This window comes from Podarcis pityusensis, assembly GCF_964106645.2.
Source record: "Podarcis pityusensis genome assembly, chromosome: 9".
NCBI classification, from domain to species: domain Eukaryota; kingdom Metazoa; phylum Chordata; class Lepidosauria; order Squamata; family Lacertidae; genus Podarcis; species Podarcis pityusensis.
Window position 1 is genome coordinate 47,847,301 of NC_138034.1, and position 24,761 is coordinate 47,872,061.

Genomic DNA, 24,761 nt, shown 5'->3' on the forward strand with positions numbered 1-24,761 from the left:
ATGCATTCCAAACGGCCATTTTCTATACAGTCATACCTTGAGTTGAATGCGCTTCGGGTTGAGCGCATTTGTTGCACTCCGCGGCAACCCGGAAGTAACGGAGCACGTTACTTCCGGGTTTCGCCGCTTGGGCATGCGCAGACGCGGCGAAAAGTGACGCGCGCATGTGCGCACAGACGTGCCGTTGCTAGTTACGTTTGCTTCTGGATGCGAACGGGGCTCCAGAATGGATCCCGTTCATATCCAGAGGTACCACTATATTCAAAAAAATGCATTTGAATGGGTTTTTAGAAGTTATAGCAGGCTGGGAAGTTCACTATATTTCAAAGGAATTGCATTCTAATTGTTTTGTGCCGGGTATAAATGTCAGCATCTGTACACAATTCAAAAACTCAGTTAACCCTGTGATGGCAAATTCTCTCGTGTTCTGCTACTGTGAATGTCCTCTGTGCACAGGCTGTTTTAACTTAAGTCCTCACTCAAATGGCCTTGTGTAAGGAGGGGCTTTGGTTTTCTGATTAATATTTCACTGCCGAGGGATTAGTTCCTTATGAGTAGGTATGCATAAAATGTTATTATAAATGTCTAATTCTACTTAGATCAGCTTAGCTTGGCAATGTAAATTATTCATACTTAAGGCACTGGAATATTGCCTCATCATTTAGATTACATATTTAAGATGCATTGAGTGAAGGAGAAATATGAACAAGGGTTGTTTTGGAATTTTCCATAATGCATAGGATTAAGAGGCAAACAGATCCAAGATAATAAAATTCAGCATTGTAGTTCCCAAAAGTAGCCTTGTTAGTCTGTTGTAAAAAGGAAAACAGATTTGTGGCGCATTGAAGACCCACAGATTTATCATGTCCTCAAAAGCTTATGCTGCTATAAATTTGTGTGCCTTCAAGGTGCCACAAGGCTCCTGTTTTGTTAGATTAAAGACCAAAGGAGGTATTTTGTTCTTCATAGAATGCATACTGCCCATATACTTCTTAAAATGACCCAAGACCCCTGTGAGATGCCAGAAGCTAAATTTGGTATGGATTTGTTTACAGAGCTGGAAGCAAATTTAATAAATCAAGGAAATGGATTTTTGAGCTCCTGTTGGGGAAAAGATGATGTGCTGTAGGAAAAATCTAAACAATGCAGAAGTTGGGTCGTGAGATTGTAAGTTGTCTCTGCTGTTCCTGACTTGCTGAGTTCAAGAATTTGTGGGACAGGCTTTGCAACATAATGAATCTTCCCATAATATTTTATCTTTATTGTCCATGCAAGCCTAATATAAGAGTGTGTGTGTGTGTGTGTGTGTGTGTGTGTGTGTGTGTGTTTTATGAGTTAGTCAGAAGCAGTTGGCAAGGAATCTTACATAATTTTGTTTAGACTTGTTTAGCGTCTAGATACATTCAACAAAATGTAAGATTGATTCAGAGTTCAAAGCTGCCTGGCTATCAACTGGGTTGAGTGACATGAGAACAGCTAGGTGTGGCTGGGCGTAGTAGAGAGACTGTGAGCCTTTGCATGTGTATACCAAGCAATTTTATTTCAATATGTTAAGATACATTTTCAGGATGCTTCCAGGTGGACACATTTTCCGTCTTCCAGATATACTAGATCTGAGTGCCAAACCATATAGGGATAATGCCAGTGCTGAATCACAGTGGCAAACTGGTGGCTAGCTGGTTTAGTGTGGGTGGTGAAGCTCAAATCAGGGATTGGAATATATACATACACACACATCCAGCAACTCCTGCTTGTTACCTTATTGTCTTCTGGTTTTGCTGTCCGTTAGCTGTCATAAACAAAGTGACATGTATGTACAGTTGTACCTTGAAAGTCGAACAGCTTAGTTCCCGAACGTTTTGGCTCCCGAACGTTGCAAACCCAGAAGTGACTGATCTGGTCTGCAAACTATTTTTGGAAGCTGAACATTCAACAGGGCTTCCGCAGCTTCTGATCAGCTGCAGGAAGCCGCACTTTGGTTTTCGAATGTTTTGGAAGTTGAACAGACTTCTGGAACGGATTCTGTTCAACTTCCAAGGTACGACTGTATTACTGAAAAGAAAAAGAAACAAAAGTTGTGACTCTTAACTTTGTACAATAAACTACATTCCTGCCAAGCAAGAAGTGTTTTCACAGTTCAATGACATTTTCCAGACAGGCAAAAACTCTGGAGGAGAGTGTGGAGAAGGCTGGTTAGGGGTGTGCAGCCTAGAAGAGGGAGGGGATGTGGCCTCAGGAGTATCCCAGGAGTCCGAGACCTGCATCTCCATCCCTGCTGTGTACAGATTAGGCCTTGGCAAACAGTTGGTGAATATTTATCAGTTAGAGAGTTCTCATGCTTCCCCAGAAGTATTTAGTGATGGAGCGGCTGTTTGCTATTCCATGCCGTGAAAAATGTCTTATGAATCGCACGTGCCCATTCTGTCACTTTGCTTGTCCACACATTGTTAAGGATTTCCAGTAGCCAACAACATAAAGTAGGTTAGCAAATTATCTTGTCTTTAGATGATTAATGTAAGGTATTAGATTTATGATCTTGTCCTTGGAGTATTGAACACTTAAGGGCTTGGGAGAAATGATAAATCTTCAGAGGACCCCCTTTCAACTCCTGGATTCGGTGACTTCTCCTGGAATGTTGTCGTGATAGCATGGTTCTGCTATGCCGAAGTGCTACTTTAGTTCCATTAAAATTGCATAAGTAGCCTGTGTTGTGCATCTTCATTTTCAAAATCAAATGCTTAATTGCATTTCACTTCTGGCATGATCACAGTTAACAGAATAAAAGCTGGAGTCTATTTGTGTTGCACAGCCAGGGGAAGATTAGGCTACAGATTAGGCTTTGGGCAAGCCCCTCTCTTACTTGTGTGAAGTCACATGTAGGGTAGATGGTCATGGCTTACCCAAACTGGGGAGGCTGCCAGGCCCATATTGGCCTGTGCTCCAGACGTTCTCCAGCCTTTGACCAAATGCACACACTGAAAACCTGCCTCAGGTATTTCTACTTACAGGGCTGCTCTGAAGATCATGTAGCTGTGGTTATCAGGTAGCAAGTGCTTATCAAAGGGCAGCTGACAGTGGACACGTGTGGCTGATAATCTCTCTCAAAATTTTGGAGTGATTGCCTGTTTCTATCCAGAATCAAATTGTCCCTTCATAACTTGTTTGCTGCATGTTTGTGAATCCACCCAGCCTTGGACCTCTGCTGTGTTTGGACACTGTAAATTCCAGCAGTCAGCACAACAGCTGTAAAAATCTCTCGTGTCCCTTAGTATTACTGCAGCACTCTTGCCCATAGGACTTGAGCATTCCAGCTGGATTCCTTCATCCCATTATACCACAAAAGAAGGTTTATTGGAAAGTGGAGCACTTTGATCCCAGAGTGCTGTAAACACAATAAACATGACTCAAAACAATTGCAACCTAACTATTATAGCCCCCTGGATACATGGTTTAAACTGGGGTGGACTGTTGATCATTTAACAGCTTTCACCCACAATATAATTTGGCCTTATTGACCATCGTAAGTTGAAACCCACAGATCGTTAGCAATTAGGTGACTCTCAGGAACAGTATGCAAATTACTAACCAGAACAGCTGAAGTTAGTTGATTGCAAAAAGAGAGCTAAGATTGCAATAGCTATATAAAAACAGTCTTAAATTCATCCACTTGAAATTTTGCTGTTACTTTCATTCTGGAACTGGTTCCAGAAAAGTACGTGCAGACTGTGTAATGTTTTCTAAGTCTGAAAAAAAAAAGTTCTGGGAGGAATGCCAAAACCAGACACTATTTCCAAGGGCAAACAGCAGCACTGAGCTCATATCTTCAAATCAAACACCATATTCTGTCCTTCTGCTACATCAGATATGTGAAATCTTTGGCCCTCCCGATATTGGTGAACTACAATTCGCATCTTTCCTGGTCATTGTCCATGCTTATAGAGGCTGATGGGAGCGGTGGTTCAGCAACATGTAGATGGCACATATGTACTACATTCTCATGACTAGGTAGACCTTTTCAGTGGCATCTCCCTTTCACTTTTTTAGGAGGAGAATGTTTCTACCGTCTTAAGAACAGCAAAAATACAATGAGCGATTATAAGCTTGTTTGCAACTAAATTTCAGAAAAACTTACTTTCCTCCCCTCTTTCCTTTTTTCTTATAGGCTTTCGAAAGATAAGCCTTGATGATCTCCGAAAGGCTTACATCGTGAAAGATGTCCAACAGTATATTCTTCATCGCTTAGATCAAGAAGAAGCACTGAGACAACATCTCACAAAAGAAACTGCAGAAATGTTGAATCAGCTTCACATTAAAAGCAGTGGATGCTTTCTGTATCTCGAGCGTGTCCTAGATGGAGTAGTGGAAAACTTTATCATGTTACGAGAAATCCGCGATATCCCTGGGACACTCAACGGCCTCTATCTTTGGCTTTGTCAAAGACTTTTTGTGAGAAAACAGTTTGCAAAGGTCCAACCTATTCTGAATGTAATCCTTGCTGCTTGCAGGCCACTAACTACAGTTGAATTGTTCCATGCAGTATGGACCAAAAACATGGCATTATCTATGGAGGACTTCCAGCGCAAGCTAGATGTTCTGTCGAAAGTTCTTGTCGATGGTCTCGGAAACACAAAGATCCTTTTTCACTACAGCTTTGCAGAATGGCTGTTGGATGTAAAGCACTGTACACAAAAATATTTGTGCAACGCAGCAGAAGGGCACAGAATGCTTGCAATGAGTTACACCTGTCGAGCCAAGGATTTATCGCCTCTGGAGGCTCAAGAATTTGCTTTGCACCTAATTGATTCCAACTTGCAACTGGAAACCTCTGAACTGGCTTTGTGGATGATCTGGAATGGTACGCCTGTCAAAGACTCTTTGTCAACGTTGATCCCCAAAGAACAAGAAGTTTTACAGTTGCTGGTAAAAGCCGGTGCTCATGTCAACAGTGAGGACGATCGGACATCTTGCATTGTACGGCAGGCTTTGGAAAGAGAAGATTCTATTCGGACTCTATTGGATAATGGTGCTTCGGTAAACCAGTGTGACTCGAATGGTAGAACACTCTTGGCTAACGCTGCATATAGTGGCAATCTTGATGTAGTCAATCTGCTAGTTTCCAGAGGAGCAGATTTAGAGATTGAAGACACGCATGGGCAGACCGCACTTACTCTAGCTGCTCGGCAGGGCCACACCAAAGTTGTCAACTGTTTGATTGGGTGTGGTGCTAACATAAATCACACGGACCATGATGGGTGGACAGCCCTGCGATCGGCAGCTTGGGGCGGGCATACTGAGGTGGTTTCTGCACTCCTCTATGCTGGAGTAAAAGTAGACTGTGCAGACGCTGATAGTCGGACAGCCTTGAGAGCAGCAGCTTGGGGAGGCCATGAAGATATTGTGCTGAATCTGTTGCAACATGGGGCTGAGGTCAACAAAGCGGATAATGAAGGTAGAACTGCTTTAATTGCAGCAGCATACATGGGGCATAAAGAGATTGTGGAGCATCTGTTGGACCACGGAGCAGAAGTAAACCATGAGGATGTGGATGGAAGGACTGCCCTCTCCGTTGCTGCTCTTTGTGTACCTGCCAGTAAAGGACATGCTTCAGTTGTGAGCCTTTTAATTGACCGGGGCGCCGAGGTGGACCATTGTGACAAAGATGGCATGACCCCACTGCTAGTGGCAGCCTACGAAGGACATGTAGATGTTGTTGATTTGCTTCTGGAAGGCGGAGCAGATGTAGACCATACGGACAACAATGGCCGCACCCCTCTTCTTGCTGCAGCTTCCATGGGCCATGCATCAGTTGTAAATACTCTTTTGTTTTGGGGGGCAGCTGTGGATAGCATTGATAGTGAAGGACGGACGGTTCTTAGTATAGCCTCTGCACAAGGCAATGTTGAAGTAGTACGGACTCTGCTGGATAGAGGGCTGGATGAGAATCATAGGGACGATGCAGGATGGACACCTTTGCACATGGCAGCTTTTGAAGGACACAGGTTGATATGTGAAGCACTTATAGAACAAGGTGCTCGAACAAATGAAATTGATAATGACGGGCGCATAGCCTTCATATTGGCTGCCCAGGAAGGTCACTATGATTGTGTGCAGACCTTGCTGGAAAACAAATCTAACATTGATCACAGGGGCTATGATGGGAGAAATGCTCTCCGTGTTGCTGCTTTAGAAGGCCATAGAGACATTGTCGAGCTACTTTTCAGTCATGGAGCTGATGTGAATTACAAAGATGCTGATGGCAGGCCAACACTGTATATCTTGGCTCTAGAAAACCAGCTAACGATGGCGGAGTATTTTTTAGAAAATGGTGCAAATGTCGAAGCCAGTGATGCTGAAGGAAGGACTGCGCTCCATGTTTCCTGCTGGCAGGGCCATGTGGAGATGGTACAGATGCTGATCACGTACCATGCTGATGTGAATGCCGCAGACAATGAGAAACGCTCAGCTTTGCAGTCTGCCGCGTGGCAGGGCCATGTCAAAGTAGTTCAGCTTTTGATAGAGCGTGGGGCCCTAGTGGACCATACGTGCAATCAGGGTGCTACTGCACTCTGCATTGCAGCCCAAGAAGGGCACATCGATGTTGTGCAGATATTACTGGAGCACGGTGCCGATCCAAATCATGCGGATCAATTTGGGCGCACAGCTATGCGCGTAGCTGCAAAAAATGGACACACGCAGATAATTAAATTACTGGAAAAATATGGTGCTTCTACTCTAAATGGCTGCACTCCTTCTCCGGTCCATACAATGGAACAAAAACCTTTGCAATCGGCATCTTCAAAGATGCAATCCTTAACCATAAAATCCAATAGTTCGGGGAGCACTGGTGGGGGAGATACGCAGCCTGCTTTGCGTGGCTTGTCTAATGGGCCAGCTCATGCCTTTAGTTCTCCTTCTGAATCTCCCGATTCGACAGTTGATCGGCAGAAGTCCTCCTTATCCAATAATTCATTAAAAAGCTCAAAAAACTCTTCTCTGCGCACAACTTCATCTACAGCAACTGCCCAGACAGTACCGATCGACAGCTTCCACAGTATGTCCTTTACGGAACAAATACAGCAGCATTCGTTACCCCGCAGTAGAAGTAGGCAGTCTATTGTTTCTCCTTCCTCCACAACTCACTCCTTAAGTCAGAATCATAGTTCGCCAAACAGCGAATTTGAATGGAGCCAGGTGAAGCCCAGCTTGAAATCCACAAAAGCCAGCAAAACGGGGAAAACGGAGAATTCCAACAAATCCGGGTCTGCTGGGAAAAAGGTGAAACAGAGCACCTCCTCTCAACCAAAAGTCCTTGAATATGAAATGACTCAGTTTGATAAAAGGATACCTGTTGCCAAATGTGGGGCCGGCGTGCCCCTTAAATCAATGCCTAGTGACACTCAGTGTAAAATTTTAGTCCCTCCAGTCCATCAGGAAGTTTGCCGGTCTCAGCAGCAGTTCCTGATCCACCAACAAAGTGGGGAGCAGAAAAAGAGAAATGGAATAATGACTAATCCAAACTACCACCTTCAGAGCAATCAGGTTTTTCTTGGCAGAGTTTCTGTCCCACGAACAGTACAGGATCGAGGGCATCAGGAGGTTTTGGAAGGCTATCCTTCTGCAGAGACGGAGCTGAGCCTTAAGCAAGCCTTAAAACTTCAAATTGAGGGGAATGACCCAAGCTTCAACTATAAGAAGGAAACACCATTGTAAGAGGTGAGGCACTTTCAGCAGGGTGGCAATGCAGCAGGGTGGCATCAAAAGCCAATGGGGAGAAGACCTCATGTCCTTACCAATCAACATTGTTCAATAGGATTGGAGGCAGGGGGCAGCCAGATCAGTACCTTACATGCTCATGGTGTTAATTGACCAGAGGCATCCTATGTAAGTCTCATCATATTGCATCCACAATGATAACAATAGTCTTCTCTCCAATGCCTCTGCACAACTGTGGGGTCCTGTAGCTCAGCTTCCGCTCAAAAGCACTGACTGATAACTGTCTGGCACACCAATCTGTCAGCCACCTCTGACCAATTTCTGGATGCTATGTGTACATTTAAATTATTATTATTATTATTATTATTATTATTATTATTATTATTAACATGAGTTATTTGATGTGTATGCTTCACATATATTTTTAAGAAAATGAATTTTATCTCCTATTGAATGGCCAAGCTACCATTGTTAATGAAGCTGTACTGTTTGGCATGGTACTATTTACAGATAGCATGGTACAGATAGCAGCATAATAACATGCTATCTGACCCTGTGTGTGTTATCATTTCAAACTTGATCCCTGCAAAAGAAAATGCATAAGCAAATTTAAGGTACATGATTTTCTGTGATCACGACTACATGAGATAGATTGCCACATACAGCAGCTTATTCATAGTTTTGAGATGATCTACTTAGAATGTAACAATTTTATGTTTTGTTTTGTTTTTGTTTTCAAGGCAGCTCCATGACACCATGAATAAAATGAAGAGTTTCTGCCTGGAATGTTTTGTCACCCGGGCTGGAATCAAAGCATGTCTTGCTTGTTGAACCACATTGAAAATTACGAATGTGATCACTGCAGTACAGTTACCTTGATTACTGTAATGTGCCTAAAGAAAAAGAAAAAATAAGGCTGCCTTCTTAAATGTAACCTTCTGTGCTTCAGAAAAAAATTATTTTGTGTACTTTGTACTTACTACACAGAATAAGCACTTTCTTTTCTTCCTCAGTAGCAGAACAAGATACGTTGTATTTCCACTCACACAGCAGAAAAGTTGTTAAGAGCTAGAAATTTGAGTTCTCTGTTCCAGAAGGCTTTATCAGTGTAAATGTGCCACAGTGGACTTTGTGACAAACAGCAATGCTTTCTGTATTTATTTTACATTCATGTGCAAAAGAAACTCTGCACACGGTCAAACAGACAAGGAATGTTCAATGTCACCTCAAAGACTAAGGGAACCCCTCCTCCATTGACCCAAGCTAGAGTTCCCGTTAATTATTTGAACCCACTTCTAAAAGTGTTGCGGCATACTTTTGATGTAGGACTTTAGGTGCCATTAGACCTTTTGTTGTTTTGCTGCAGGGTCCACCATGATCAAAATCCACATAAAAGACCCCATCTGTCCTCTTTGCATGGAGAATAGATAATGTGAATTGGCTCATCCCCAGATCACAGCCACAGCAGCAGTTGATACCACCTGTGATAGCTCAGAAATCACAACTGCAGTCTCAGACATCAGTGTCTGAGTCTGGAGAATCTGGTTTATGCATTGCATTCTGTATCTGCTCGTGGGAGCATAAAGCAACAGAAGCCACAGCAAACATGTAGCGTGGGGCAGATTTTGAAGATGTAAACTGGCTCAAAACACAAGCTACTCTTCTGTACACGTAAAATCACATTTGCATTGCTGTAATGTACAGTTGGTTTTCTGTGTTGTTCAGATGTTTCTCATAAGGAAAGCAACTCTTGTGACAGTATTGGCTAACTTCAGTACTTACCTTCAGCCTGGGGTGGGGAGAGGGAGGGTGTACAACTGCAATTTATTGGGTCCTGTCTCTGTTACTTGTTTTAAAGGTGGTTTATGAAGGAACAGTTCTTCAGCATCAAGGCCAGTTTTCATACTACCCACTTAAATGATGGTAACTTTTGTTAGCTGCTTTCTCTTGCCCAGGGCATCCCAAAGTGACTTATCTGGTTTTGCTTATGAGCATATAAAATAGCTCCAGATGGAGTCAGGTCTTGGGTCCCTTAAGTCCAGCATGGTATGTTCCCAGCCCTGAAACAAAAATCCTTTAACTCAGGGGTGAGGAGCCTCTGGTCCGTCAGACGTCCCATTCCCATCAGTCCCAGTCATCATGGCCAATGGTGTGGTAGTCCAAGAACATATGGAAGCCCAGTTTCCCCATCTCTGCTTTAACTAAAAGTGCAAGGGATTGGATATGGACCCTTCTACATGTAAAACAGGAGTGGGGAACTGTTAGCGTCTGGCAGGCCAGATCTTTTATCTCCCCCACTCCATCAGGCCTATCTTGGTCAGGTATGATGGGAGCTGCAGTCTTAATATCTGGAGAGCCAAAGGTTCCCCATTCTTGACCTAAGTACAAAGGTAAAAATGTTGCTTGGTAAGAGTGTCAAATCATTACTCCCAACTTGCTCTGAACTTAAGTACTGGATATTTTCAACACTGCACAAGAATATAGCTCTTCTTTCATGTTAGATGTATTGATCTGTAGAAAGACATCCCTAAAGGCTGCCTTTCTCTCTGGATCTCGGCTGTCGCTGAGATTATATTTATTTATTTGTTTATTTGTGTGTTTTTAAATTACAGTATGTACCTTGTGACTAGATGGTGATATTTCTGGCCATTTTCACAAGAAGGCTACGCATTGCAGAAGTCTTCATGATTTTCAGCAGACTATAATCTTAATGTCTCTAAAAGAGCTGGTGGTGGTAACATGCCCAAACACAGACACCAGCTATAGGAAGGTCAGCTGAAAAGTGCTACCTTTCAGATAATTAAAATAAAAGTTCCTGCACATTTTCAGAAACGCTTAGGAATGCAGCATGTGTTTCTCTGTTTAAAAATATCCATTTGACAAGAGTGTGAGATTGTTCCGCATTGCTTTAATGTATGATTTTTAAAAATATATTGGCTTTTGTGGCCTCTCTCTCAAAAAAAGGTAAAATTAATCACCCTGAAATATTGGCAGGTCTGTCTTCTTTGCAATTGTGAATTGATGTGTGTGGCTCAGTTCTGCTAAGCCATGACTTGGCAGGGCTGATCAGCTATAATGCAGCAGAATTCAAGACTTCTTACTTTTTTTCTCGTTTCACAAATCTCTGTATCTCTGGTTCTGCTGTCACCTTTCTTTTCCCTATATTATCCAAAGTCATCCCTAGAGGAAACTAAAGAAAGTGTCACAATTCATAATTGGAGACTAGGGAAAAGACTGATGAGCATTAATGTCTGAACCATATGTGCGCCAGGGAAGTCACCTGAAAAGGGAATTGAATGGCAAATTTACCTGTCGAAACCTTAGCATCTTACACTATAGTGATACCCTTGTCATGATCAGTATTGGGAAATGGCTTTGTTTTTACTTAAAGCATCATTTTCTCTTGTCAACTATGCTGCTATGCAAATGTCTGTTCATGCTCGTTATCCTCCATTGAAACTCTTCAAATAACATGGTGCACAGTTAAGACTTTTTTCTGGATTGGATTGTAAATAGCCTATAATGTACATTGAATTTCACATTGTAAAATTTTTATTTTATTTCTTGTATTATATTAAGCAAAAATCCTTATGTATATGAAAGTGCATAATAAATATATTTGCTTTTCAAGCAGACATTTGTTTTCAATTTGCTTGCTCCTTTTTCATCCTCTGCAAAATGATATTAGGTCCAAAGCTACCAACATGCTTGGAAATGGGATGCTGTTAGGGATGTGGACCCGCAATGTGGTATCTTGTTGTTATTTATTAGATTTATATACGGCCCTTCATCACAAGATCTCAGGGTGGTTCACAGAACAAAATACAGGATAAAAACAAGTAAATAATTAAAACAGTAAAACAATAACTCCCCCTTTTTGCAGACACATTTAAAAAGCTGTAGAATATTAATATTCTATATTTATTCTATTCTATTATTCTATAATATTAATAGAATATTAATTAAAGGGACGCAGGTGGCGCTGTGGGTTAAACCACACAGCCTAGGACTTGCCAATCAGAAGGTCGGCGGTTTGAATCCCCACAACGGGGTGAGCTCCTGTCGCTTGGTCTCTGCTCCTGCCAACCTAGCAGTTCGAAAGCATGTCAAAGCGCAAGTAGATAAATAGGTACCGCTCCAGCGGGAAGGTAAATGGCGTTTCTGTGCACTGCTCTGGTTTGCCAGAAGCGGCTTAGTCATGCTGGCCACATGACCCGGAAGCTGTACACTGGCTCCCTCGGCCAATAAAGCGAGATGAGCGCCGCAACCCCAGAGTCGGTCCCGACTGGACCTAATGGTCAGGGGTCCCTTTACCTTTACCTAGAATATTAATCAGGCCAAGGTCTGGTTGAAGGGGACTGTTTTTGCTTGGTGCCTAAAAATATATATTGAAGGCACCAGGCCAACTTCCCTGGGGAGAGCATTCCACAAATGGAAAGCCACTACAGACAAGGCCTGTTGTTGTGTTGCCACCCTCAGGGACCTCAAGTGAAGGAAGCACATGGAGAAGGGCCTTGGGTAGTGATCACAAGGTCTAGGTTTGCTCATATGGAGAGAGGCAGTTCTTGAGGTATTGCAGTCCTGAGCCATTTAAGGCTTTATAGGTCAAAACCAGCACTTTGAATTGGGCCCACAAGCTAATTGGCAGCCAGTGCAGTCAGGCCCATATTGGTGTAGTATGCTCAAACCTTGTAAATATCTCTTGTCTCTTATAAATATCTTTTATTATGCGTATTAGGACAGCTTGACTTGTGAATTGCATTTGGGACTAGTTGGGAGAGTGAATTATGTGAAGCTTTTCAAAGTCCTTATGAACAACAGTAGTGAAAGCTTGAAATGGTTACAGATTCCAACTTTGCAATGCTGGAGAGCGTTCCAGTGCCAGAAACTGGATACACAGTAGAAAAAGCCTACACGTGTGCCAATGTTTTTATTATCTTCTGAGAAGTTTTATAGAAATTCTGTGAAGATTTTATCTGTCATTATAAACACGTTATAATGATCCGCATTGCACTGGTTCAAATCAAAGCTGGTGTCCATTGATAGCATATAGATATATAATCTATTGTCATCTGAGATGATAATAGATTTTGGGGTATATATGTGATAGAGATTGTATAGTGTAATACTGTATAGTTATTTTCAGGACTTGCATTGATTTATTTTGCATGTTTCAAGAGAAATTCCAGTTTATTTTGCATGATTGTTGTGTTAGGGAGATTCCTCGTAACGACCCAAGGGCCTGTCAATATCCAAGACCAAAAGTGATTATTAAAAATTACTGAACTAACTCTGTGCTGGATTCATAGAGAACTTGCCTTAAGGCAGAGATTTCAGCACATTTACCAAACACAAGTCCCAATATGTTTACAAGTGTGCTCCAAAACTGAAGTAAAATTGTATTGAGTTAATATGTGTCATATGCATGATACAAAATCTGGGGTTTTTTATACCAAATATGGCTTTCATCAGTTCCCCCTGCTCAGAGTTAACCAAAAAAACACACCAACAACCTGAAAATGAGTTATTGGTAGGAGCCCAATCTAAGCAAAGGCAAATGGCATCCGAGGAGGAAAGTGTTGATGGGTTTGAAAATGGAGCTGATTTCAAATGGAATGTTTAAGCAAATATGCCAGACAACCCACAGTTGTTCATACAGATGTTTTGAGTATCAGTAGTTTCTGGTTTTGAATCACAAGAAAGCACAGTCAGACATCTACAGTCGTACCTTGGAAGTCGAACGGAATCCATTCCAGAAGTCCATTTGACTTCCAAAATGTTCGGAAACCAAAGCTCAGCTTCTGATTGGCTGCAGGGAGCTCCTGCTGCCAATTGGAAACCCCGTCGGATGTTCGGCTTCCAAAAATAGTTCTCAAATCGAAGCAGTCACTTACGGGTTTGCAGCATTCGGGAGCCAAAACGTTTCAAAACTAAGCTGTTCAAAAACCAAGGTACGACTGTATATCCTAAATGGCAGAGGGTAACGTAACTAGCCTGTTGTCCAAAGTGCTACACAAATCCTTTTGAGTAACTAGCTTGCCCTAGCTACATGATTTTTGTTGTACGATGACACATTTAAATGTGCAGCTCAGTGAGCTACAATATTTGCACTTACCTGTGAAGGGTTATGTCATTCTATGAAATGCACATTGGTTGATGTGTGATGTTCTGGGACAAGGAGCCAAATTAGATTGGCTTGGATTTCCTTCCAGCTCTGATTAATTTTTAAACTTCACTTGTGTGCTGTGCCTTATTTACATAATTAAATAATCAATATCTATATGGTAGACTCTAGAGGTGTGCTAATAATTTTGCTTGATGAGGTAGTTTTGCTTGTGGGGACTTGAGTACTCTGCACTTAATTTTTTTTTATATTGATTGAGGTGACTTGTAAATTATTCATCTAAATGCATACTCAATCTTGCAGAGACTTGGCAGAACAGAATGATTTGCTGGGAAATGGTGTGTGCCCTTAAAATGTTTTGCTTATATATGGAGAGAAGAAAATTAAATAGCTAATCCAGTGATCTGTTGTGAGGGTTATTGAAAACTACCACCACCAAGAAATCCAGGCTAATCCAGGTAGCCTGGAAGGTTCACTCCTTGTCATAGTCACAATATTTTAAAATTCAGTTCACTATCTGCCCTTTCCAGAAGTGGTACTCATTAAAAATGGAAATTGCTGTAGATGACAAATACATAATGTGATAGCAAAGGTGAAAAGTGGTGGAGAAATTGTTGCATTAACCTGCCTTGCATAGTTATGAATTCCTCTGGAAGACATATTACAGCAGGAACTGTAGTTGGGAAATGTTCAAAGTCAATGTTACTGAAGTTTGGGGGGAATGCAAAGATTCCCCATCATTCTGCCCAGACTCTGAGGTCCAGTGCCAAGGGCCTTCTGGCGGTCCCTCACTGGGAGAAGCAAAGTTACAGGGAACCAGGTAAAGGGCCTTCTCGGTAGTGGCGCCCGCTCTGTGGAACACCCTCCCATCAGATATCAAAGAGATAAACAACTACCATTCGGAAGAAATCTGAAGGCAGCCCTGTTCAGGGAAATTTTCAATGTGTGCTATTTTGATGTATTTTTAATCCTTATTGGAAGCCGCCCAGAGTGGCTAGGGAAACCCAACCAGATGGGCGGGGTACAAATAATAAATTATTATTATTATTATTATTATTATTATTATTATTATCAGATATCTTTTTTATCAAGGCTAAAAAACTAAGTAATAACACAGAACAGAAAGAGGGGAGCAGATGAAGACAAAAGAAAAAGGAGAACTTCCCATTCTTCACCTGTCAGCCATATGTAAAAAATTATTCAACATATCCACTCCAAGAAAACACCCACAAATCCACTTTCCATAAACCAATATTCTCTTCAGTCCTCAAACCCAAATATTATGTTCATTTTCTTTTTCACACAAAGGGTCTCTAAGCAGTCTCCAATCTTTAGTAAACGTTGACAATGATTTTTCTGTGATTAAACACGTCAACTTCACCATCTCAGATAAGTCGAATAATTTTAACAACCATTCATCCATGGTAGGTAATGATGAATCTTTTCATCTTTGTGCTGTAATAATATATTGAAAAAGTCCCATAATCTTTCTAACTGTATATCCATAAGTCTCAGTAGGAACAGTTCTGGTTTCAGTTGAACATTAACCTTCAAAATCCTCTGTATGTATGTTTTTGTATCCAATATCTTTTAGCTTTTTTACACATCCACCAGGCATGCTAAAATGTTCCTTCGTGCTCTTGACACTTTCAACAAGCATTTGGAACATTTTTGTACATTCTAAATATCTTCTCAGGAGTTAGGTATCAATGATAAATCATTTTGTAAAAATTCTCTTTTAAATCATAGTACAATGTGTATTTTAACCTTTTTCTCACAAATGTTCCCACTGTTCCATCCGCATATTATAACCAATTGGGGTTGCCCCCCCCCCATTTATTCATTCTTTAACTTGTTCTTTTTGTGTTTCAAATGTCAAGAAGGACTGTTTTCCAAGGAAAATTTTCACCTCTCAAATTGGCACTTGATCAGACCTTCTCATTTGGAAGCTGGCAGATTTGGGCTGAAGTCAGATTTGTAAATAGTCTGTGTGGACCTTGCAGTTCCAGAAAAGATAACCCACAATATATAAAAGTTTCCAGAGGCTTAGAAGATCCAGAACTTTTTCGCAATGTGTGGTGGGAATTTAGTTGTATTGGTATAAATCATAATCTCCAGAACTCTTTGGAGCTACCAGTGAGGGAAACAGGACCTCTTAATGTTTCTACTAACAGAGGTCTCCTCACTCACATTTTCCGATTTTGCTGACAATTTAAGAGAATATATATGAGCAGTCACTCCACTCATGCTTCTCAGAAACATACAACTTCAGAGCCATACAACTTCTGATACTGGAGATAGTTCACAGCCGTTATGACCTGCATGGGAGAAGGTATTTTTGGAGTCTTGTGTTTTAAAATGGATATAAATTTATCCGTTCAAGAACCATATCCCATAAGTCCAAGTGGGAAATGACCCAACTATTGACATATGCCTGTAAACTGTTCTGTGATTTTAAATAAAGGGTGATCTATATTTGAAATACATCATTCTTAATAGCAGTAGTAATAGTACCTGATTTCAGTGGGGCTAATGAGGCTGTGTGTGGTTAAATCATAGTTCTGATATACAAATGAAAAGTAGAAACCACAGAATGAGGGTAAAACTTGGACACCAAGAGTCAGTGTGATGGAATGACTCATGTGATGGACCTGGCTGGGGAAATCAGAGCTCAAATCTCAGCTCAGCCGTGAAGCCTGTTGGGTGATATTCTGTCAGTCACACACTCTCAGCCTTAACTGTCTTAATGAAGCTAAAATGGGATAGTGCAGGTCAGTGTTCACCAATAGTTGAAGGATGAGGAGGATATGAATTGTATTGATATATAAACATGTGGAACCTATCATTGTAGTGCCGTAAAAAGGAGTGACAAACTCTTGAATTCCATATGTAAAATTCTTTTGTAAGTATAGGTAAAAGGCAAGTAACGGATGCATATGTCTCAGATGTATGCGAGATCCAAGTTTGTCAATGGATTTTAATGTCTTGCAATATGTTCTGCAATTTGCTAGCATTTCACACTTTATTACCACTTAGGCTTGACCTTTCTTTTTCTTTGTGTACTTCAGCTGCAACAGCATCTAAAGGTAAATAATTCCCTCACATGTTCAAGAAATGGCTGGTCAGGCTGCTTTCAGAGCATAACACTCTTCCAGGTAAGTACTTGCCCAAGTAAAACCAGTAAAAATGTTTTGTTTTCTGCTTTTCTTCCCCAACTGAAGCCAAGCTCTGCAGGATGACTTCAGCAAAACAAAATCAATAAAAAGTGCATCCAAATCCAATTTACTTTTCTTTCTTTCTTTCTTTTTTACTATGCAGCCTTTTAGATCTTTAATGACTGGATCACATTGCTTCTTCTCTACTGCCTCTTTATTCCTGCAGTAATTGGATTTTTTTTAACCTTTGCACTGCACTTACACTGCTTTCTTCTTCTCCTCCTCACTTGTCCACCTGAACTTCTTTAGAAGTGCAGTTTATTAGGTTCCTAAGAGAACAGGATTGTTTTAGTTGTAATGGTAGCACCAAATAATATTTCCATGAAACTGCATTGATAGCCCAACTTTTCCTCCAAGGAGAGGTGGCATACATGGTTCTCCCCCTTCTTGTTTAATTCCCACACCAACCCTATGAGGTAGATCAGACAGTGACTGTCCCAAGGTCACCTAGTGAGTTTTATAGATGGCTGAGGCTATCTCTAGGCCCTAGTCTAAAGCTCTAACAACTATACCGCACTGGCTTTCTACCTTATTAACTCGCAGCAAAGATATTCCCCAACTAAAGGAAAAATAATTCTATACACTACTCATCAAGTAGAGATGGAAGGCGTTGCTGCAAAGAGTTACAATACACATTATTGAGGTTCATCCCCACACCCAAATACTATTTCCTTCTTGGCGTAATTTACTACCTTTGCTGCATGGGGCTAGTGGGGGATGCCGCACTTTACTGTGTTTAGGCTCCTCATTTTCATTGTCATGTGTGCATGCAGGAGCCAGGCCCTGTGACCAGGATGGGGCCTTCCTAAGTTTCTTCTGAAGAGGCAAGGCGGGGCCTCACAGGTGAGGCGAATTGGTAACTCACAGCACCTGGTAGCAAGAGCTGGGAAGGGATATACGGTCAGCATTTCCCTTCAGCTCTTTGCCACAGCAACACGTTCCCTGCCTTGCTCCTTGGACCCTTGACTTTGTGACTCCTTGCTTCCTGACCCTCAGACCCTTGGCTTCTGACTCCCAGCTCTCTGACCCTCGGACTCTTGGCTTCCCGACTCCCGGCTTCTGGACTCCCATTCCTGCTCCCACCCTGCCATCTTGTCCCTGGTCCTGATGTCCCTTGCTGGGACTTCGATCGCCCATGAACCAGACAGTGACATTCATCATGCGCTTAGAAATACCAACGGCAAGGGCCCAGCAGAAACTGACAGGGTAGAAGGAAGGATGGCCAACAGGAAGTGGAGCCAGAGACAATGACAGGCAGAACCCACTTGGTCTGCTGCTCCCTGCTGAGTTTGACAAAGGCAACACTGAGACTAAAGAGGAAGCAGCTGTCAGTAAGTGCCATCCACTGAACTGGTAGCAAGTAAGAAGGCAGGCAGATCAGCTGACTGAAGTTAGTGGGGCAGTGTTCCATTCACCCTAACCAATCACCCTCCGTGGTGTGGGCCACCCAGATGATGTGTTTTACATTTCATCACAGTGACTTCAGTGCCAGTGCAGTGCTGGCATGAAAACTAACCATACAATCTGAGTACCACTTGCAATCAATGCTTGTATCATTGCAACAAGGAAGCTTAATTATGGGAAGATAATGGGATGGGTTCAGGCAGCTAATGGCTGTTGAAGGTTGAAGCATATATTGGGCCTTTCCCCATAAATAACCTGAAGTATGCATAATATTCCATCTGTGAGTAGGATGGTCAATGGGTTCTACAAGGGCTGTGCAGCAGATCCAGCCAAATCTGAATCTGGTGAATTCGCATTGACCCAGGATTCGGCCAGATTGGGTTGAGCCATTCCTGAGTCAAAACAGGGCTACCTACCCCAAGGGCAGTTTGGTGGCAGGGAGAGAGGGGAGAGGATGTGCCTGTGTGTGCCCCCTCATTCCCCCTTTCCTGCTTTAAACATGCAGCCAGGAGGGCGAAGAAAAAGATGCATGTCTCCCCCCACCCCACAATTGCATCATGATACAAGGCCACCAAATCAGATCAGAGGCAGCATGCACTGCCCTATTTTTCATCCTCAATTTGAAGAGCTGTCTGCTCCAAGTCTGGCTTAAATAATCCTTAAAAGAGAGAGCAGGAGTCTTGATGCTACTCATCCAAAGCTCACATCTGGAGAGGAGACTGATTAGCCTTCCTTATGATGGCAATACAAATTAATTGATTAATTACCACTATTTCATTAAAATATTTATGTACTACTTTTCATGTACAAAAACGAATACCACAGTGGTGCCCACAATATTAAAACTTAACAACAACCAATAAAACAATACTGTATAATTTATATTTCAATAGTGCCCATTCCTTCCCCTTAAATCTGCAGCTATACTCACCATATAGGTTAGGATAAAGGGACCCCTGACCATTACGTTCAGTCGTGGCCGACTCTGGGGTTGTGGTGCTCATCTCGCTTTAGTGGCCGAGGGAGCCGGCGTACAGCTTCTGGGTCATGTGGCCAGCATGACTAAGCCGCTTCTGGCGAACCAGAGCAGCGCATGGAAACGCCGTTTACCTTCCTGCCAGAGCGGTACCTATTTATCTACTTGCACTTTGACATGCTTTTGAACTGCTAGGTTGGCAGGAGCAGGGACCGAGCAACGGGAGCTTACCCCGTAGCGGGGATTCAAACCGCCAACCTTCTGATTGGCAAGTCCTAGGCTCTGTGGTTTAACCCACAGCGCCACCCGCGTCCCATACTCATCATATAGGATCTGTATATTCATCATATAGGATCTTCTACAGATATGTGCCCTTTTTGTCCCTTTCGGGGTGATGCCTCTCTTCCTTTTTGGTGCTGCACAAGTGGCCCCCCTAGGTGTGGCTGCATCAGGGTGTTTTCTGCTTTGTTTCATATACTGTTTCTAAACATTCCTTAGCTGTTATTTACTGCTTGTATGTTCCATAGCTATCATTCCCATGCAACGGAGCCAAGCAATGATAGCGTGGAGGGACAAACTGGGGTAAATGTAAGTTCTGCTTCATTCACTTCATGTTTATTTTCAATTACCTGATATGCAACACCAGCCTTCACAGTGTGGGAAATTGACTTCTAGGTACAATCCTAAATGGAAACCGGTGTGCAGATGCAAATGGAACAAGGGAGTTCTTTCCACCATACACACAGGATGGGGGGGGGGGATTGTCTGCAAGATTTATGATATTCTTCATTTTCTGAGCTCCCATTTTGCCACGAAAGCTCTCTCTAGTCCACACAATCTCCTTTCATCGCTTTTAATGTTTCCATTTTATTCCAAGCTGCCTGAGCTTTGGAAATGATTATGGGGCACAGAACTTGCCAGATGATGTGAGCCCCTTGATGTTCTTGTGACACAATTTAGTTCTTTCATATAAGAAATCATCCACCAAGTCAGAAATGGAAAAGATTTAGGCTGCAATCGTATACTCACTTTCCTATGAGGAAGTCAGTGGGCCTTATTTCCTGAATAGGGTAGCCCTGTAAAGTAGGGTGCATTGAAGGTTTACGAAAGGTATCGTAAGTGCAAGACTGGATAAGAGGCTATGATTTTGAACTACAGGATGATAGGGCCAAACTACATGTTACAACGGAAGCACTGAACTTTTCCCCCACACCATTTTCCTGATAATAGTCATGGAGTTTCCCTGACAAAGTTGCCGTTAGCTCCATGAGGGAAACAAACCAGTGCAACAGGTCTTTCTTTTTTCTTTCATATTCCTGCCCCCCCAACAAAAAAAAATCTAATGGGATGGGGGAATTTGATCCATGAAATAGCAGAAAAAGAAAGCTCTGATTACCATCACCCTGCCTAGTCTATCATGTTGCACCTGTGCTGTAATTGGAATAGTCTAGAACAGGGGTCAGCAAGGCTTACCTGGCATGGGCTGGATCACTCCCACGGAGATCCTCCGTGAGCAGACCGGTGCAGTGCGATACCGGAAATCGCATCTGTGTATGTCTGCAGCGCCGGAAATCGCTTCTGTGCATGCCAGATGCTGAAAATAGCGCCTGTGCAAAAGCAATTTCCGGAGCCACAGAAGAGAGTCCCTGCGCCACGCTGTGTCGGTTTAGTGCAGCGCGTGGGGACTCGCTGAATGGGCGGCTTGGTTTGGGGGCGGCTTGTGGGCTGGTTAAGCGGCCTCTGTGGGCCGCTTCTGGCCCATGGGCCACAGGTTGGGTGTCCCTGGTCTAGAACAAGGGCAGGGAACCTGTGGCCTTTCCAGATACCGATGTCCTACAACTCTCATAGTTTCTGGCCCTTGGCCATGCTAGCTTAGGCTGATAGGAGTTGAAGTCCAACAACAAAAAGAGGGCCACAGGTTCCCCAATACCTGGTTGGGTACATCTGAAGAGCACCAAGCTGACAAAACAACATACTTCTACCTTTACCTTTATTTATTGCATTCATAGCCCACCTTTCCTTCAAGGAGCTCAAGGTGGCATACATGGTTTTTGCTGTCCCCCCCCCCTCCCTATTTCATCCTCACAACAACCTCATGAAGAATCCCAGAAAAGCAACAGCTCATTAGCACAGCTGCACGTGTTTTTCATGTAGTATGTCTTGGATTGAACCCTTAGCATTTCCGGTTAAAAATCACAAGTAGCAGGTGATGGGAAAGAACCCTGCTTGTAGGTTTGGGGAGTTGTTGCCAGTAAGAGTTAATGTTCCCATGTTCTGATTCAGGGTAAAGTAACTTCATACATTTGTGTTCATTCTTTGCATCTATTTTTCTGCTGCGTAAGACAGATCCCTGCACCTGAATTAAGTTTCTCAGGAAGAGAGTCTGAAGAATTGGTGGAAACAGTGGTTGCAAGAGATGAAGTTCTAGGCCTTAGTGACAAATGAAAAATGAACTAATTACTGGGTCCAGGTGTGAGATGAGTGTTCTTGTGCTTAGGAGATTTTCATAGGCATGTCATCGACCAGGGTGAAAACAGGATGCCAGACTAGCTGGGCTTTTGCTATGATCCAGCAGGGTTCAATCATGTACTTGGCCTTGGGCAAAAATACTTAGTCACATGATCAAATAACACAGCAAGCACTGAGAAAGAGTGACTTTGAACTAGCTCTTCTTTACTGTATCTCTGAAGACAGGTGTGTACTATGGTTCTCTCTGTGTTCTTTGGAGGATAGCTAGTTATCAACATTTGGCAACATTTCCCCTATGATTATGTTGTTTTGGAGGAGCCAAACCAATGCATGCACACCTTTCAAAATGCCAGTTTAATCCTGAGAGATCTGCTCAAAGTCATGTTTGCAGTAAAGGCAGAGATTATTTTTCTTGAAAACAAACCCCGGGTAATACTATTGATTGCTGCTTAGAATAGTAAGCAGCTGTTACAGTCTGTGTGTGTGGGGGGGGGGGGGAGTTCTCAGAAAAGGAAAGCTTTTCATGCACTTTGTACGGCTACTTTGGTTCAGCACTAAATGAGAGGTGTAGTTTAGTTTACTTGTTACGTAAACCTTCAGTCATCTTTGCTGGTTGTAGTTTTATTTAGGTGTGTTCGTCAGGAAAGAGATGGGACAGTGTGAAGCAGTACAAGGTTGGTGAGGTCTGTCTGAGGAGTTCTAGGTTGGTCACCACTGCCATCCCAAAGCTACTCTGACCTTGCTATCATTGCCTGATCTCATCCTGATAATTCTGATCACTTCCAGGAGGATGCCACTGTTCCTACTCTTCCATCCCCATCACAAGCCACTGCTAGTTGACATGCAATGGCATTAACATGGTTGTTGGAATGCAATAGTATCCAGTGTTTCACTGTACAGTGGTACCTCGGGTTACAGATGCTTTAGGTTACATACGCTTCAGGTTACAGACTCTGCTAACCCAGACATAGTACCTTGGGTTAAGAACTTTGCTTCAGGATGAGAACAGAAATCGTGCTCCGGCAGCGCGGTGGCAGTGAGAGGCCCCATTAGCTAAAGTGGTATCTCAGGTTAAGAACATTCAGGTTAAGAACGGACCTCCAGAATGAATGAAGTTCTTAACCCGAGGTACCACTGTATTTGATAACTAGCATGCACAGAACTCCGTTATTTGGAGGCATTTCACATTCAGAATGTAAATTTAAGTTTGAAATTCAAAGCGTCACATTCACAATTTGAGCGGGGAGATTGCTGGTGAAATTTGAATCTTTGTTTCAGTCCCAGTGGCTTGCTGTGATTCATCAAATCAGCTGGGTGAAATACTGTTGAGTCATCAAAGCAGGAGACATTGGATGGCAACCACATGGAATAGACCCTTAAATTCTAAGGGATCAGTCCAGTTCTACCTCAACCTCAAGCACAGCACCCACGTGTGGTTTCCTTCTATTTCCTCATCTCCCCTTCCTATGCACAGGTTTGGACACACAGGCAGGCAGTTTGCAAAACACTTAGTGGAACGCTCTGCATTGCCCCTGAAGTTTTAGCAGATTATGTCAACTATATTTCAGCCTTGTGACCCTGAATTACAGTTATGATCTAGTATAGAGATTAAAGTTAGGTTTTTCTACATTTCCTGCTCCGGATCTGTGTTTCCCGCACTGCAGCTGTGTGTTCTTTGGGCCATGTTCAGTGGAGGGGGTGACTTTTGCATCTAAGTGTAAAAATGAGATGCTACCACATTTCTCTCTCCACATGGGCTGAAGGGTGCCGTAAGGGGAGAAAAACTCAACAGCTTAATGTAGCCTGCAGCCAACCAGAAGCTTTTCTGAAAACAGACCATACTAACCAGTTTCTGTTGTCTGTTGCCTTCATCTTTTTCTTGATAAAGAGTCTTGGTGATAGCAATAGTATTATATGAGTGTCTGCAGAGATAAGAGGGCACAAGATAAACAATGTCTCACCCCACCCCAGTACTGCTTTATAGCATTCTCAAACATATTTCTCAACCGAGAGCTCTGGAATTAAGAGCAAGTCTCCCTGTTTCCCCTTCTCACATGTGCCATTGCATGCTCAGGGAGGTTTCGGGTGCTCAGCTGTTGTTGTTTTTTAAAAAAAGATTCTTTATTACAAAGCAATTTACATAGAATGTAAACAAAACAAAAAACAACATAAACAGACCATAAACACTGACTAACAACGCCTCATTTGACATTACATACTCTTTAACTTCCATTTCACCTCATTGTGCTTTTTGTACCTTACTAGTCTAAATGCACTTCATTTTTATTATTCTTTTCAGTTAATTACGGGGAGGCAGATTCTTTATAATTTCCTTAAACTTCAATATTCAATCCAAATCTGTCAGGAGATTTGTTAGTACAGTACTTTTTAAGATATTCTTTGAACGTTGTCCAATCTTTACTAAATTTCTGGTTAGTATTTCCTCTTATTCTCCCAGTTACCCTTGCAAGTTCTGAATATTCTATCATCTTTGCTTGCCAATCAGTTTTTGTGGGGATTACATCACCTTTCCAATTTTTTTGCTATTAAAATCCTTGCCACTGTGGTTGCGCACATAAAGAGGGTTCTGTGTTTTTTTTATATATCAATTTGATACAGTATTCCCATGCTCAGTTACTATGCTGAAGGTCTGTGGATTTTTGGCACTCAAAATCTTGAAAATATCTTCACTCTTCAACCCCCATGGCCATTGAATGCTTTTGGAGGTAGAGAGGGGAAGCAATGAGACCAAGGAACACACCTCCTCTGCTCATGCCCTCTTGCCTTTGTAGCAGCCCCGGTGCTCCAGATACATTGCATCTTACTCTGCTCTTTCTATTTTAGCATCCTGGCTGTGATT

At 42.4% G+C, this 24,761-nt stretch overlaps 1 protein-coding gene across 2 annotated transcripts in view; it reads left to right on the forward strand.

The window, feature by feature from the left end:
• The window catches only part of ANKRD50 (ankyrin repeat domain containing 50), a 43,625-nt gene extending 32,264 nt beyond the window's left edge, over window positions 1-11,361 (forward strand). For both annotated transcript variants that reach the window (XM_081021858.1, XM_081021859.1), the window contains exons 4-5: window positions 4,163-7,713; window positions 8,454-11,361. In XM_081021858.1, the coding sequence (XP_080877984.1) occupies window positions 4,163-7,710 (3,548 nt within the window). In that variant the 3' untranslated portion in view covers window positions 7,711-7,713; window positions 8,454-11,361. The remainder of the gene's footprint in view (window positions 1-4,162; window positions 7,714-8,453) is intronic.
• The last annotated feature ends 13,400 nt before the right edge of the window (window positions 11,362-24,761 follow it).